Source organism: Chiloscyllium punctatum, chromosome 25, assembly GCF_047496795.1.
Source record: "Chiloscyllium punctatum isolate Juve2018m chromosome 25, sChiPun1.3, whole genome shotgun sequence".
Lineage (NCBI taxonomy): Eukaryota > Metazoa > Chordata > Chondrichthyes > Orectolobiformes > Hemiscylliidae > Chiloscyllium > Chiloscyllium punctatum.
This window is the reverse complement of record NC_092763.1, coordinates 46,320,805-46,336,793: the sequence shown is the minus strand read 5'-3', so window position 1 is coordinate 46,336,793 and position 15,989 is coordinate 46,320,805. Positions and strand designations below refer to the sequence as shown.

At 42.2% G+C, this 15,989-nt stretch overlaps 2 protein-coding genes across 2 annotated transcripts in view; one reads left to right on the top strand and one right to left on the bottom strand.

Moving 5' to 3' along the window:
- The window catches only part of med12 (mediator complex subunit 12), a 184,903-nt gene extending 178,763 nt beyond the window's left edge, over positions 1-6,140 (bottom strand). Inside the window, exon 1 of the mRNA XM_072595208.1 lies at positions 6,011-6,140. Within this exon, the coding sequence (XP_072451309.1) occupies positions 6,011-6,109 (99 nt within the window). The 5' untranslated portion in view covers positions 6,110-6,140. The remainder of the gene's footprint in view (positions 1-6,010) is intronic.
- Positions 6,141-12,798: 6,658 nt separating this feature from the next.
- stard14 (START domain containing 14) overlaps positions 12,799-15,989 on the top strand; it is a 28,127-nt gene continuing 24,936 nt past the window's right edge. The window contains exon 1 of the mRNA XM_072595207.1: positions 12,799-13,191. Within this exon, the coding sequence (XP_072451308.1) occupies positions 13,027-13,191 (165 nt within the window). The 5' untranslated portion in view covers positions 12,799-13,026. The remainder of the gene's footprint in view (positions 13,192-15,989) is intronic.

The following is a 15,989-nucleotide window of genomic DNA, read 5'->3' as shown; positions in this document are numbered from 1 at the left end:
GCAATTTAGCATGGCCAATTCACGAAACATGCACATTGTTAGACTGTGGGAGGAAACCGGAGCACCCGGAGGAAACCTACACAGACACTGGGAGAATGTGCAAACTCCACACAGTCAGTTGCTTGAAGCAGAGGTTGAACCCAGGTGTCTGGCGCTGTGAGGCAGCAGTGCTAACCACTGTGCCGCCCACACAAGTCCACACCGATCCTCCAAAGAGTAACCCACTCAGACCCATTCCCCTACCCTATTACTCGATATTTTCCCCTAACTAATGCACCTAACCTACACATCCCTGAACACTATGGGCAGTTTAGCATGGCCAGTTCACCTGACCTGCACATCTTTGGACTGTGGGAGGAAACTGGAGCTCCCTGAGGAAATCCACGCAGACACAGGGAGAAGGTACAAACTCCACACAGACAGTTGCCTGAGGCTAGAGTCGAACCCAGGTCCCTGGCGCTGTGAGGCAGCAGCACTAATCACTGAGCCACTGTGCCAGAGAATGATTAGAAATAGTCAGCATGGCTTTGCATGAAAGAGACTGTGTCTCAAGAACTTGATTGAGTTTTTTGAAGAAGTAACCAAGAACAAGTCAGAGCAGTAAGAAATTGTTTACTTGGACTTTAGTAAAGCCTTTGACAAGGTTCCACATGGTAGACCAATTAATAAAATTATATCAAATGGGATTCAGGGTGACCTTGCCAGTTGGATACAAAATTGGCTTAATGGCAGGAGACAGACAATGATAGTAGAGAGTTTTTTTTGGACTGGAGGCATGTGACCAGCAATGTTCCACAGGGATCAGTGCTGGTCCACTCTTGTTTGTCATTTATATACATGATTTAGATGAAAATACAGAAAACATGGCTATCAGTTTGCAGATGACAGCAAAACTGACATAATGACAGTCAACAGTGATGAAGGTTATCTGAGATTACAAAGAGATCTTGATCACCTTGGTCAATGGATTGAAGTGTGGACAGATGGAACTTAATTTGCACAAATACAAACTATTGTATTTTGGTAAAACAAACAATGGCAGGACTTATTACAATTAAAATTAGGACTTTGGGTGTATTGTAGAATAGAACGACCTAGAGGTTCAGGTCCATAATTCTTTGAACTTTGTTCCACACAGAGACAAGGTAGTTAAGAAGGCATTTAGCATACTTGCGCTTATTGCTCATACCTTTTGAGAATAGGAGTTGGGACGTCATGTTGAGGTCGTGCAATCCGTTAGTGAGGCTTCTTTGGGAGTACTGTGTCCAGTCCTTGTCTCCCTTGGTAGCAATGATATTATTAAGCTGGAGAGGGTTCAGAAGAGATTTACCAGGATGTTGCCAAGTATGGAGGGCTTGAGGTTAAGGAGAGGCTGAATAGGCTGGGACTTTGTTCACTGGAGCACAGGAGGTTGAGGATTGACCTTATAGAGGTTTATAAAAAGCATGAGCTGAATGGCAAGTGTCCTTAGGATATGAGATTTCAAGGCTAGGTGACATATTTTTAAAGTGAGATGAGAAAGATTTATAAAAAGCCATGACGGATAATTTTATTTTTAAAACACAGAGTGGTTCATGTGTTGAGTAAACTTCCAGAGGTAGTGGTGAAAGCAGGTACAGTTACAACGTTTAAAAGACATTTGGATAAGTACATGAATAAGAAATGTTTGGAGGGATATGAACCAAGTGCAGATAGATGGGACTAGTTTAGTTTGAGATTATAGTCGGCATGGACTGGTTCGACCAAAAGGTCTGTTTCCATGCTGTATGCCTCTATAAATGTTACTTGCCACTTGTCAGCCCAAGCTTGGATAACGTTCAGATCTTGTTGCATTTGAACATGGACTGCTTCAGTATCTGAGGAATTGCAAATGGCATTGAACATTATGCAAACATCAGCAAACATCCCCGCTCTGACCTGATGATGGAGGGAAGCTCACTGATGAAGCTGCGGAAGGTGGTTGGGCCTAAGACTCAATCCTAAGGAACTCCCAGATAGTCCTACAGCTGAGATGACTGGACTTCAACAACCGTAGCCATCTCCCTATGTACCACATATGATCCCAACTAGTAGAGATTTTGCTTCTTGATACCCACTGATTCCAGTTATGCGAGGGCTTCTTGATACCGCACCCAGTCGAATGCAGCCTTCTTGTCAAAAGCGCACCTCATCTTTCCCCAGTAAAACAATTTCGGTCTTCTGCTAACCTCTAGATACCCCATCACCCAGACCTGCTGTCAGATGGGCTTCTGTGCAGGTAAACCTAAATTTACTGACAGTCCCAAAGCATCAATCTTACGAACATCATAACGGTAATACTTGATGCTGTTTCTATTATTGATTCACTTCATATATACAATATCCACGGTGCAGTTTTGATCTCTCATCTGAGCTATTAGCTAATTTCAGTCAGAAAGGCAGTATGACACTGTGTTAAGCTTTAATTCAGAGATGTTGGGGACAGACCATGCAACAGCTTAACACAAAGATTTAATGTTTCTGGGCAGTTTGGAAAAATCTTTTTAGAATAAAAAGGTATTTGTCCCTTTCACCAATTTGTTTTTCTTCCTGAAAGTTGGAGATGATTCCACAAATGGCAGTAACTTTCCAGTATTCACCCTGTTGCCACTGCTCACATACAAGCCTTTCCAAAAAGTATCAGCATTCTATAAAATCATAAAGGATTTCATATTCACACCAAATCTTTCAACCACATTTTGTATCAAGTATAGACTACTGTAAACAATGTGGCATAGATATTTTCCATGGATATATTCCCTCTCCAAAAATGGGGCACTGAGACACCCTAAAACATTTCCCACTGCTGCCTCCACAGTAAAATCAATAGTGTTGGGAAATTACGTATGTAAATATAACAGTAGAAAAATTGGTAAGAAAAGCAACAAGAATATTTCTGAACTCTTTTTTCTTAAATATAATAAAAGTCCCATAAAGTACTTCTGAAAGAACTCGGCGGGCTGAACATTGACCACAAATTTAAAGAGTGATTGAAATTAAGGCCAATGAGATTTAATAAGATAAAGTTCAAGATGAAATGTTTAGGAAGAGACTTTCAAAGAGCAGAGAAGGTCAGAAGTGGTAGGATCATGGGTAGGCCATTTGGTCCCTGTCATTCAATAGACCCTGGTTTGACCTGACATTCCTCATGTGCACTTACCTGCATTTTTCCTGTAACCCTTGATTTCCTGATCAATCTACCTCTCTCAACCTTAACCATACACAAGGACTCTACCCCCACAGCTCTCTGGGTCAAGAAGTTCCAAAGACACTCAACCGTTTTGAGAGAAGAAATTCCTCCTCATCTCAAATGTAAACTGGCATCCTTTTATTCTGGCCTAATGCCTGCTGGTCCTAGACTCCCACGAAAGGAAACATCTTCTCAGCATTTACATTGTCAAGCGCCTTAAATAGGAAAAAGTGAGGACTGCAAATGCTGGAGTCCAGAGTTGAAAAATGTGGTGCAGGAAAAACACAGCAGGCCAGGCAGCATCCGAGGAGCAGAAAAATCGATGTTTTGAAAATCCTGAAGAAGGGCTTATGCCCGAAACGTCAATTCTCCTGTTCCTCGGATGCTGCCTGGCCTGCTGCATTTTTCCAGCACCACATTTTTCAACAAGCGCCTTAAATATCCGATATGTATCAATGAGATCACCTTTCAGAGCTCCATCCTGTCTAGCCTTCATTCATAAGACAATCCTTCCATACCAAGGATCATTCTTTCAAGCTTCTCTAAATAGCTTCCAATGAAATGATATCTTTCCTTAAATTAAGGGAACAAAACTGCTCAAAATACTCAGATCTGGTATCACGAGCATCTTGTACAGTTACAGTAAGGGTTTCCTACTCTTACACTCCAACCCCTTTAAAATAAGGGCTAATATTCCATTAACCTTCCTGATTACCTGCTGCACATGCATACTAGCTTTCGCTGTTTCATGTACAAGTACCCCAAATCCTTTGTTGCAGCTTTTAGCAGTTTTTCTCCATTTAAATATTCTGTTCCTTTGTTCTCCCTTCCAAAATGAACAACTTTGCATCTTCTCACATTATACTCCATTTATCAACTTTTTGCCCACTTACTTACGCGATCAATATCTCTTTATAACCTGTTTATATCCCTCTTACAACTTGTCTTTCTATCCATTTTCTACAAATTTGGCTGCAGTACATTTATTTCCTTCCTCCAAGTCATTACAAAATGGCAACTCAAAGTTCAGTACGAATTGTGGGATGGAGATGTACAGCAAGATAGAACTGCAAACATGAAAGATGCATCATATATGTAAAGCGAGATTTGGCTGGTATAAATCAGTGGTGATGTTTGTATTCATGGATTAGATTACAAAATCCCCCCCAATGTGCAGGTGGACAAAAATAACTAATGAATGTTGATGGAAACATAAACAGTTGGTGAGTCAACTTAATCTGAAATAGCCTGTAAACTATGAAGTTTGAAATCAGTTGGAGTTTTATCTAGTTTTACCTAAGAACTGATAAAGACAGTGCTGGATGAATACAGTTGGAGTTAACAATGCCATGATTGACAGCAGTATCATCTCACTTTTGATCTAATACCATCTTTCCTCACTACCATCAGAGCACCCACTATTCCACAACACCCAACTTCCCTCTTTTTGCCTCACTGCCTTCAAGCACAATCTCACCAGGTAAATACTAAGCTTACATGAAAAAGAGAGACTTAGACAAATTACCAGAGCATCACAGGGCACTATTCAGTACCCAGAAAGAATCCACAATAAGGAGGCAGAGAAATATAATGACAGTTGCCATTTTATTCCCAAAATGCATACAGCAGGAGGTGGCCATTCAACCCCTCAAATTTACTCCAGCATTCAATACGTTCTTGTCTGATCAATTGCAACCTCAAATTTGCATTCCCACCTGATCGTTCAGCCTTTGTTTAAAAATACTCTACTGAGCAGAATCTATCCACCTTGGCCTTAAAATTATTCAAAGACTTTGTTTCCATTATTCTTTTCTCAAAAAGAGTTCCAAAGACTCTCAAAATTCTAACAGACTCAAATACATCAATGGGCAAATACAAAAGCAAAATAATGGATGATGAAAATCTGAAATGAAAATAAAAGTATTGAAATACTGTGATCAGTAGTATCTGATAAGAGAGAAACAGAATTTAAGTTTCAGGTTAGGTCATATCAACCTGAAATATTAACTCTTGTCTCTTCCCACAGATACTGTTCAACATTATGACTATTTCCAGCTATTTAAAATTAATTCTGAACAGGACATATGACCAATAGATATTGCAAAGATCCACAAGTAACTTGAAAGCAAGGGCTTCAAAATTAATTCAGAAGAATGTGGAGTTCAGTAGGGAGTCAGAAAGAATCTAGATGACAGCAATGCTGTATGTTGTACAGCTGAAGATGCAGTTCAGTGTTCTTAATAGTTTCACATTTTGAGGTATGAGGTCTAGTAAAGCAACTGGGGGGGGAAAAAAGCACTTGATGATATAGTGCGGAGCCACTGAGTATGGAAGCACGGCAAATGCTCAGAACTTCCAGATCGCTTTAGAGTAAAAATATGCTATCTTTAAGATCAATTGCAAACACTGTAAGTTTACTGCCTTCTGGGTTTCCCCCAGCTGGAAAAAGTGAAGGTCTGTGTCATCTATGATGAAGTTCCATATTAACCAGATGTTATTGATAGGTTAGTCCAGTAACTAACTGCTAAATATCTGAGTCGAGCCGCAAACGCTCTCAATCCCACACAGGCAGGGTGACCAACCTAAGGTTGGGGCCCGACAAGGCAGGAGCAGGTGTGTGCTTGTTACTCCTGTCTGCAGGGCTGCTTAAGGCCCACGTCCACCCATACACACGGACTATTTATTGTTTACATGGATGCTGCTCTAGGCCCGGCTCCCCGCGCCGGCTTACTCACCCCGCCGGCCCGGCTGCCTGACTGAGTGACTGGCCGTCCTCCCCTGGATTCTCGACGATTTTCCTACCTCTTTCTGCTTGGGGTCCTGCGGATAAACGTCTGGCGGCCCGAGCCGAGACCTTTTCAACGGCCTGTGCTCATAACTCAATATCCCGAACGCCGCCATCTTTGGGAAAGCCGGCTTCACCCAACGAGTGGCTCCGAGCGCTGGCGGAGATGGTCGATTCCGAGCGCAGGCGGAGATGCTCGATTCCGAGCGCTGGCGGAGATGGTCGATTCCGAGCGCTGGCGGAGATGGTCGATTCCGAGCGCTGGCGGAGATGGTCGATTCCGAGCGCTGGCGGAGATGGTCGATTCCGAGCGCAGGCGGAGATGGTCGATTCCGAGCGCTGGCGGAGATGGTCGATTCCGAGCGCTGGCGGAGATGCTCGATTCCGAGCGCTGGCGGAGATGCTCGATTCCGAGCGCTGGCGGAGATGGTCGATTCCGAGCGCAGGCGGAGATGCTCGATTCCGAGCGCAGGCGGAGATGCTCGATTCCGAGCGCTGGCGGAGATGCTCGATTCCGATTCCGAGCGCTGGCGGAGATTAACGGAGCTGCAGGGGCATTTTGGCGAAAAGGACAAATGACAATACATATAGTACCTTGTGTGAACCACATATATACTTTAAATACCCACTTTCCATAAAGATAGAGACTACCATAACATTATCAGGGGCAACATTCCAGCTAATTATTTTTGTGTGAAGGTGAAGGTGTTGGTGTTGAACTGGGGTAGATAAATAGACAATAGGTGCAGGAGTAGGCCATTCTGCCCTTCGAGCCTGCGCCACCATTCAATATGATCATCCTTAATCAGTATCCTGTTTCTGTCTTATCTCTATAACCCTTGATTCCACTATCTTTGAGAGCTCTATCCAACTCTTTCTGAAATGAATCCAGAGACTGGGCCTCCACTGTCCTCTGGGGCAGAGCATTCCACACAGCCACCACTCTCTGGGTGAAGATGTATCTCCTTATCTCTGTCCTAAATGGTCTACCCCATATTTTTAAGCTGTGTCCTCTGGTTCGGCACTCACCCATCAGCGGAAACATGTTTCCTGCCTCCAGAGTGTCCAATCCTATGTCTATATGTCTCAATCAGATCCCCTCTCAGTCTTCTAAACTCGAGGGTATACAAGCCCAGTCACTCCAGTCTTTCAGCGTAAGGTAGTCCCGCCATTCCAGGAATTGACCTCGTGAACCTACGCTGCACTCCCTCAATAGCCAGAATGTCTTTCCTCAAATTTGGAGACCAGAACTGCACACAATACTCCAGGTGTGGTCAAAAGTCACACTACACCAGGTTAATAGTCCAACAGGTTTATTTGAAATCATATGCTTTCCGAGTGCTGCTCCTTCAGGGACAGAATTTATAGGTGGAGAGATCAGTGCAAGATGATTCTAGGTAACTAAGAGTGTCAAAAGATGTTACAAATGGTGAGGGTAAAGTATCAACAGCTGAATAGCAAGTGGAGAGATGACCTATGATCCCATTAATTATGGCAGAAAGATAATTACAAAAATAATGTGGAACTTCAAAATAAACTAAACCAAATTGAGACACAGCCCTAAACAAAGAAAAATCAAAGAACTGTGGATACCTGAAATCTGAAACAAAATCAGAAATTGCTGGGAAAACTCAGCAGGTCAGGCAGAATCTGTTGCAAGAAAGCAGAGTTAATATTTTTGGTACAGTGACATGTCTTCCGAACTGGGCAGTTCTGTTTTCTGTTCTGTTCTATTTCTGTTTCTGCTTTAGATTAGCTCCTTCAGTACTGTGCTGGTGAATGGACAGCAGGACTTTGCCCAGGCACTAGTCCATCACAATCTCTTTCACTCCAGTCCTGGTGGTATCCCACTCTTGAAAGTCTTCCTTATAGATACTACACCAGATCTTCTTTGGCTGGCCATGTCTTCATTTCCCATCTGATGATGTCTATTCAACTGCCACTCTAGCAATATTTAGTCCAAATTGCAAAATCAGCATCATATCAGTCTCAGCCTCTCTTTTCCACTTTTTCACACAGAGGGTGGTTTGATTGTGGAATGAACTGTCAGAGGAAATGGTAGATGCAGGAACAGTTACTAATTTAAAATACATTTAGACAGGTACATGAATAGGAAAGATTGAGGGGTATGGGACTAGTTTAGTTTGGAAAACTTGATTGGCTTGGACAAGTTGGATGGAAGGGTCTGTTTCATGCTGTATAACTTCACGGCTCTATGTCACAATGTTAATTGTACTCTCAAGTGCAGAATTTCTTCATTGATGTTGTCTCTGCAAATGAAGCAACAATTTTACAAAAGCAATGCTGGTAGAAGACATCCGAATTTGGCATCTGATGTCCTCTTCCATGTCTCACTGGAATAGATTGCAGTTGGTACACGACCCTGTGACTCTCTAGTCAGGTCCACACCCTCCACCAACCCACCCTCTTCTCCCAGCACCTTCCCATGCCAATGCAGGAATTGCAAAACTGACTCACAGCTCCCCCCTCACCTTCGTTCAAGGCTCCAAAGGAGCCTTTCACGTACATCAGAGTTTTTCCTGCACTACCACACATGTCATTTACTGTATCTGTTTCTCCCGATGTGGTCTCCTCTACATTGAGGAAACAGGACGCTTACTTGCAGAGCACTTCAGAGAACATCTCCAGGACACCCGCACCATCCAACCCCACTGCCCCGTGACTGAACACTTCAACTCCCCCTCCCACAAAGGACGTGCAGGTCCTGGGCCTCCTCCATTGCCACGCCCTAAGCACCCAATACTTGGGGGAAGAACACCTCATCTTCTGCCAGGGGCCTCCAACCACACAGCATCAATGTGGATTTCACAAGTTTCCTCATTTCCGCTTCCCCCAACTTATTCCAGTTCCAAACTTTCCAATTCGGCCCTGCCCTCATGACCTGTCCTACCTTTCCATCTTTCTTCCCATCTATCTGCTCCACCCTCTTCTCTGACCTATCACCATTAGCCCCACCTTCATCTACCTGTTGCACTCTCAGCTACCACTCCCTTATCATTTATATCTCCACAACCTTGGCTCACAAGCCTCATTCCTGATGAAACGTTGATTAATCCTGCTCCTTGGATGCTGCTTGCCCCCCTATGCTTTTCCAGCACCACATTCTTGACTCTGATCAATCCAGCATCCGCAGTCCTCGCTTTCTCCCAGGGTCCATTGAATGCCCAGTCATCATTGCCTTTGTCTCCTTACGACTGGTCCATAGACCAACCTCAGTACCACTGTATTCAATACTTATGGCTGCGTTTTGGAACATATGTTAGTCTTTAGCTACAAAGACAATGCCATCTGCAAACAGTATATCTGTGAACCAGCTGTGTTGCTATTGGGTACCAAGAGTGCACCAAACATCACCTTCCTCATGATGAAATCATTGTCAGAAAGGAAAAGGAAAGGAGAGAGTATGAAGCCTTGCCAAGCTCCTGTGATGATATTGAAGCCCATGGCACATGCAGCAGCTGGAGTCATGGGAAAATATTTAGAAGATATTAATAAACTGCTCCAACATGCCATATTGTCTTGTGACGTATCAGTTGCCAGTGGATGCTATTGAAAGCTTTCTTGAAATCAATGAAATGGATAAATGTAGGCTTTACCTTAAATATTTTTAGGTAAAGATCTGCTCTGTTTTAAGTTTTAAATATTTTTAGGTATGATCTAGCACCTCAGAAATAGCATTGTACTGAAGACCATTTCTGTTCCTGACAGCAGAGTTATACCCCTCCAATTGTTGTAGCTATGGAGTTTCTTTGGCAGTTTGATTATTAGTCCTCATTTCCAGTATTCTGACGTATCCATTCACACAGTTTATATCTTGTTAAACAGGTCTGTGTGCTATGCTGACATTTCTTCAATTCCAGATGTCTTGTTGTCCTTAAGACTTTTAAAAGGATTTCCCAGATGGCCCTAGCTTTTAGGGTATTGATTTGCAAAGTTTTGTGAAGCAGAGTCTAAATTATCCAAATTTTCAATGGCAGGTCTATCTACCATTCCAGATCCAAGCACTGTATTGAATCAGAATCACTAGTTCAGTGTCAGGAATAAACAAATCAGTTTATTGGGACTATGTCTTCCAGCCTGACAGCCATTTCCAAGTCTACAGTCCACTCTAGTCTTATGAATGACCCAATCCAACACTGGAGATCAATGTATCACTGGAGACTTTAGTTGAATACATTGCTGAATGATTATTGCTGAAATTATTTCCTAAATCCATTACCTGCCAACCCAAAGAGCCTTTTACTTTGTAACTCTCACAACTTTCTATTTAATAAAGCAATATGTGCAAAGAAAATTTAATTTGTTTTAGATTAGATTCCTTACAGTGTGGAAACAGGCCCTTTGGCCCAGCAAGTCCACATGACCCTCCAAAGAGTAACCCACCCAGACCCATTTCCCTCTGACTGATGTATCTAACACTTTAGGCAATTTAGCATGGCCAATTCACCTGACCTGCACATCTTTGGACTGTGAGAGGAAACCGGAGCACCCAGGGGAAACCCATGTAGACACGGGAAGAATGTGCAAACTCCACAAAGACAGTTTCCCGGGGCTGGAATCAAACCTGGGACCCTGGTGCTGTGAAGCAGCAGTACTAACCACTGAGCCACCCTCCCAAATTGCTAAGTCTTAATTAATGTTCAATTCATGAAGATTCTGACACAATCCTGGAAGGTTGGAAACTGTAGAAAGAATCTTTCATCATCATTGGATGGCATAGTTGCTCAGTGTTAGCACTTCTGCGTCATTGTGAACCAGGTTCGATTCCAGCCTTGAATGAGTGTTTATGTTGAGTTTACACATTCTCTCCGTATCTCCATGGGTTTTCAGTTTCCTCTCCTGATCCAAAGATGTGGAGATTATGTGGATTTTCTGTAATGTCCAGGGGTGTGCAGGCTAGGTGCATGGTAAATGTGGGATCACAAGAACGAGGTGTGGCGGCTGAAGCTGGGTAGGATGCTCGTCAGAGACACAATGAGCTAAATGGCCTCTTTCTGCAATGTCAGGATTCTATGATCTCAGCTTTTGTTTTGGAACCCTCACCTCCCTGTTCACTTCTAAAAATGGTAAAACTCATTTTTATCACTATATTTGCAAACACATCTCCTAACTCTTAATCAGACTGTTGTCTGATCCATATATTTATCTTTTTTTATTATTAATTGTACACCTTTACACATTTGTAGATTAATAGTGCGTTATTAATGTTTAAAGGCTTTTTATTTTATGGTATTTTGATTGTGGACTGAAATGGGAAAAATGACTATTCTCAAAAAAAAGGCCTGCTGCACTTTTTTAATAAGTAAGTTACAGAAACTCATTTCCCCTACTGCTTTGTTCAAGCAGAGAGGAATGTTGATGACAGATTGGCTGACACCAAGGCAACTGTAGAAAGTGAGATTCAGCCAGCAACAAATAGCTGATTGATTTGTGGAGTAATAATGAACTGCTGATAACTAAGGCCTTCTGCATCCATCACATCCACCAACTTCCACATTCACTCCCTTCACCACTGTTTTAAGGCAGCAACAGTATGTAACGTATGTCAATGCAAAACAATAACATGTTAAGCCTTCTTCAACAGTGCTTTGCAAACCTGCCACCTCAGCCACCAAGAAGGACACAAGCAGCTGATACATAGGAACACCAATAGCTGCAAGTTTCTCACCATTGCACACACCAATAAAACCATAAGAAACTGAAACAAGAGTAGACCATTTAGCCCCTTGACCTTGCTTTGCCATTCAATAGGATCACAGCTGATCATTCCTCATGTCCACTTTCCTGCCTTTTCCCCAGAACTCTTGATTCCACACACAAATCTGACTGAGAATATAGCACCCACCATTCCTTTACTATCAATGCATCAAAATCCTGGAATTGCCTTCAGTAGAGAGTGTTGCAGTACCTACACCAGGTAGACAACAGCAGTTCAAGAATACAGCTTACCTTCTCAAGGACAATTAAAGACATGCCAAAAATGCAGGTCTTGCAATGGATGCCCACACCTCTTGAAGGGATTAAAGGAAGGTTGCAAAACTTGTTTTTTCCTCCCCCCAAAATATCTGTTATCAGCATGATAAGGCAGCTTGCAACCATTTAAACATCTAATGTTCTAGCCATTCGATTGCTGTAATGCATAGCAGGCTTAAGCAAGTAAAAGCAATACAGAATTGCTACCTTTTGTTCAAACTACATGGCAATGTGGGATTGTCTATTCTCAGTGTTTCAATTGGCACTCAATGATGTGCGATCATGTGGACATCTCTAAAAATATAAACCTGTCACCAAAAGCGATCAATTGAAATGGAAGATTATTTACAACTCACAACTGTTTATAATGGGACTGTATTCGTTATTGAGGCTTTTAATCTTGTTATGTTCTATGTTTAGCGGGCAATAAACAAAAGCCGCATCTGCATTCAGTGTATTCCCCGATGTTGTTCTCCGTGGGATTCTGAACTGGGCACAATATATAGCAAGCCTGGTGTAGGCAGGAGCAACAAAGCTCACCTCGATGTCAGATGCTGAGTTATGAAGAAAGCTTCAAGCTTTTCAACTGTGAAGGGGCAGCCCAAGAATGGGAAAAAGGTTAAACCTAGAGTTTGACTTGAAATTAAAGAAAAGGGAATATAGTTTGAAACTACTAAAAGACTGCTTTCGAGCGAGATAAAAAAAGATTTTGATTGACATTTGAAACAGGCATCCAGTCAGAGTTCGCAAGGCAGGTTTCCAGGAAGCTTGATATATTCATTTAGCTCCTGCCATTAGCAAGTGAGGGTTACAGTGTTTGTAGCTCCTGCTGTCTGTTGCTGCGAAATCGGGTGACTCTCCAAACAACTACAGGTGTCGCTTCTGAGTGAAAGATTCAGGGTCCAATGAGGATTTGGGAAACGTCACCTGTAGCTGCAGGTCGGGGCGGGCCATTTGGAGTTGGTCGCTTGGGTGTTGGGCTGAGACACGCTGAGGACGTGCATTGCAATACTGTTCGAGTTGAAACTCCTCCACCTCCATGTCGGCTGAGCGCGACACCGTGCAGATCCCCGATGACTTGGCGTTCGCCTCGTTTAGAGAGCGCTGTGAATCGGAGCACGGCTGGCAGCAGAAATACAATAAACTGGAGATAGGCGTCTGGGTGCAGGCCGCGACTGAGGGCAAAGCTGTGCACAGAATCAAGGTAAAAGAAACAACTGGGCACGGGAATGACCGAGACTGGGAACATTAGGGCCAACATGGGTTGTTCTGGGGAATGAGGAAATAATGAGAGAGAAAAAATAAGTCCTCATTACTTGCCACCACCACAAAGACCAAACCGCCTGACGAGCAGTGAAGTCCGTTAAGCGAATACTCGCTGGTGTAATGCATGAAAAGGTGGTTCTACAAAGGCAGACAAGTGAAAAGATCGTCTGCTTGATTTATACAGTGGCACAAATGTTAGCTTGCACACTGAGCCAACTCCCCTACTCTTTTGAATAGTGTCATGGGATCTTTGAAAGGACAGCCACAATTTAACACGTCATCCAAAAGAGGGCTCCTCTAACAACGCAGCAGTCCCTCAGCAGTGGCCTTACTTACTGTATATCCAAGTCTGGGGCTGGAACCCCATGAGTTTCGGAAACTGGTGGGAATACTACGGGGCCAAAGCTAAATAAAACAGCTCCGTAAAATTTATAGCAGTAATGGAAGGGGTGGATGGTTCAGAAATCCAGAAGAGAATGACAAATATACACAGAGGGATGGCAGAGATGAAAGGGACAAATACAGTTGAAACTGTGCAACAGGATCCACAATTTCTGAAATGGTTTGTGAAAAAGAATGGATTACTGTTCCAGTTGCAGATTCCTTATCCAGAGTATTAGCCTGTTTCTTCTCAGAAGGATGGGCTGCATATTTCCACCTTTTTAATTCATACTTTCTGGTGCACCCCTCATCTCTAACCCCAGTATCACTTATCACTGTAGCATCACTGCAGACTTTGAAGTCATTCACTTTATTAAAACAGCTAGAGATGAAAAATAAATTAGGTGTTCTGTTATTATATGCCAAGAACACATTAAAAGAAAATATAATTATTATTTATAATTGATTTTTTTTTATCAAGAAGGGGGCATGATGCCGTTTAGAACCAAAAAAAATGTGGCAAAGGAATTGAATATTATTGGCCCCAAATTGAGGTCCCAATGAACAGAAAGAAGTACTACACTATCCCTGACTCTAGTATCAATAAGATATGTTGATGCTGTTGTATTAAAATATGCAGTGTTAATTTACAAATCAAATGGTGGAGAGTTAGTGATTTCTTTCTTTTTTAGCATGCTAATTTTGATACTCTAAACCTACTGACAATACTATTATGAAATTGCAAAGTATATTGATGTCTTCTGTGCTATTAACTTGTATTAAGTGTCTTTAAAAAAATAGAATTTCTATGATCATAAAGACTTTTCTACCAATAATTATATAGTTGTCAATCTAAAGAACAGGAATATCTTAATTATAGGAATTTTCAGAGCTTGCCATTGAATACATCTGCTATAATACTAATAGCTAGTTTGTAGCAGATCCCTGAAGTTCCACATTATGCTGCAATATGAGCCCCTTTACCTTTTAGTTTACGTTTTCCCCTCGAGCTTCTATTTTACCATGCTCTATTAGCAAAATCCTGGTTATTTCTGAAGCAGCAGCCACATGATGGCATGGATGCTTTAATCTTAAATCAATACTAAGTTGGTGGCATTCACCATGGCCTGCTTTGAAGTTGGCCACTGCTTGCAAGAAAGGTTTTTTTTAAACCTCAGTTCTCCTGTCATTTCTTCGTATAGAATCTATTTGTAACACCTCAATTGCCAGCTTTACTCAAAGGTTTGCAAGGCTGACAAATGAAAAGCTTCAGCAAGACAGGGTGGTAAAGAAGGCCTTTAGCACACTTGCCCTCACTGGTCACCATGTTGAGTATCAGAGTTGGGATGTCATATAGCAGTTGTACAAAACATTGAGACCATTTTGGAATGCTGCATACAATTCTGGTCGCCCTGCTGTAGGAAGAATGTTGTTAAACTGGAAAGGGTGCAGAAAAAATTTAAAAGGATATTGCCTGGACTGGAGGGTTTGAGTTGTCAGGACAGGCTGGATAAACTGGGACTTTTGTCCCCTGGAGTGTAGGAAGTTGAGGGGTGACCTTAGAGGTTTATAATGTCATGAGGGGCATAATAAGGTGAATAGCCAAGATCATCATCCATAGGTAGAAAAGTTCAAAACTAGAGGGCATAGGTTTAAGGTGAGAGGGGTAAGATTTAAAAGGAACCTGAGGGGCAACGTTTTCAGACTTTGGTGCGTGTATGGAATGAGTTGTCACAGGAAGTGGTAGAAGTGATACAATTACAACATTTAAAAGACATTTGGTTCGATCCATGAAAAGGAAAGGTTTCAAGGGATATGGGCCAAATGCTGGCAAATAGGATTAGTTAAGTTTGGGAAACCTAGTCAGAATGGATGAGTTGGACCGAAAGGTCTCTTTCCATGCCATATGACTCTGACTTTGTTAAACTCACCACCTGCTTTTATTAGACAGCTAACCATGATAAAGCAGTCACATGTTTTATGTAAAGTGATCTGGCCTCTTAGTGAAGTGTTCAGGTTAAGTTTTATAGCTGTAAATGGATTTTTAAAAAAATCTTCAACATATGAATAAAGGAGCTTTTTGAGTGAAACTCAATTTATTGCTATGGACCAGGCCAGACCCCCTCAAAATATTTCAAGAAAGTACCCTAACTTTGCTAGTTGTTTTAAGCAGCTATACAGTGGATATTCTGCGAGTGAGGCACTTGGCCCAACCACTTAGTTTTGATAAAAACAGAATTCATTTGCAAGATTACCAAATGAAACACCAACAAAACAGAACAGGAATACAGAATAATTTAACCTATCCAAAGGCCCAACAGATTATCCCAACTCAATGATGCTGTTTCAAACACG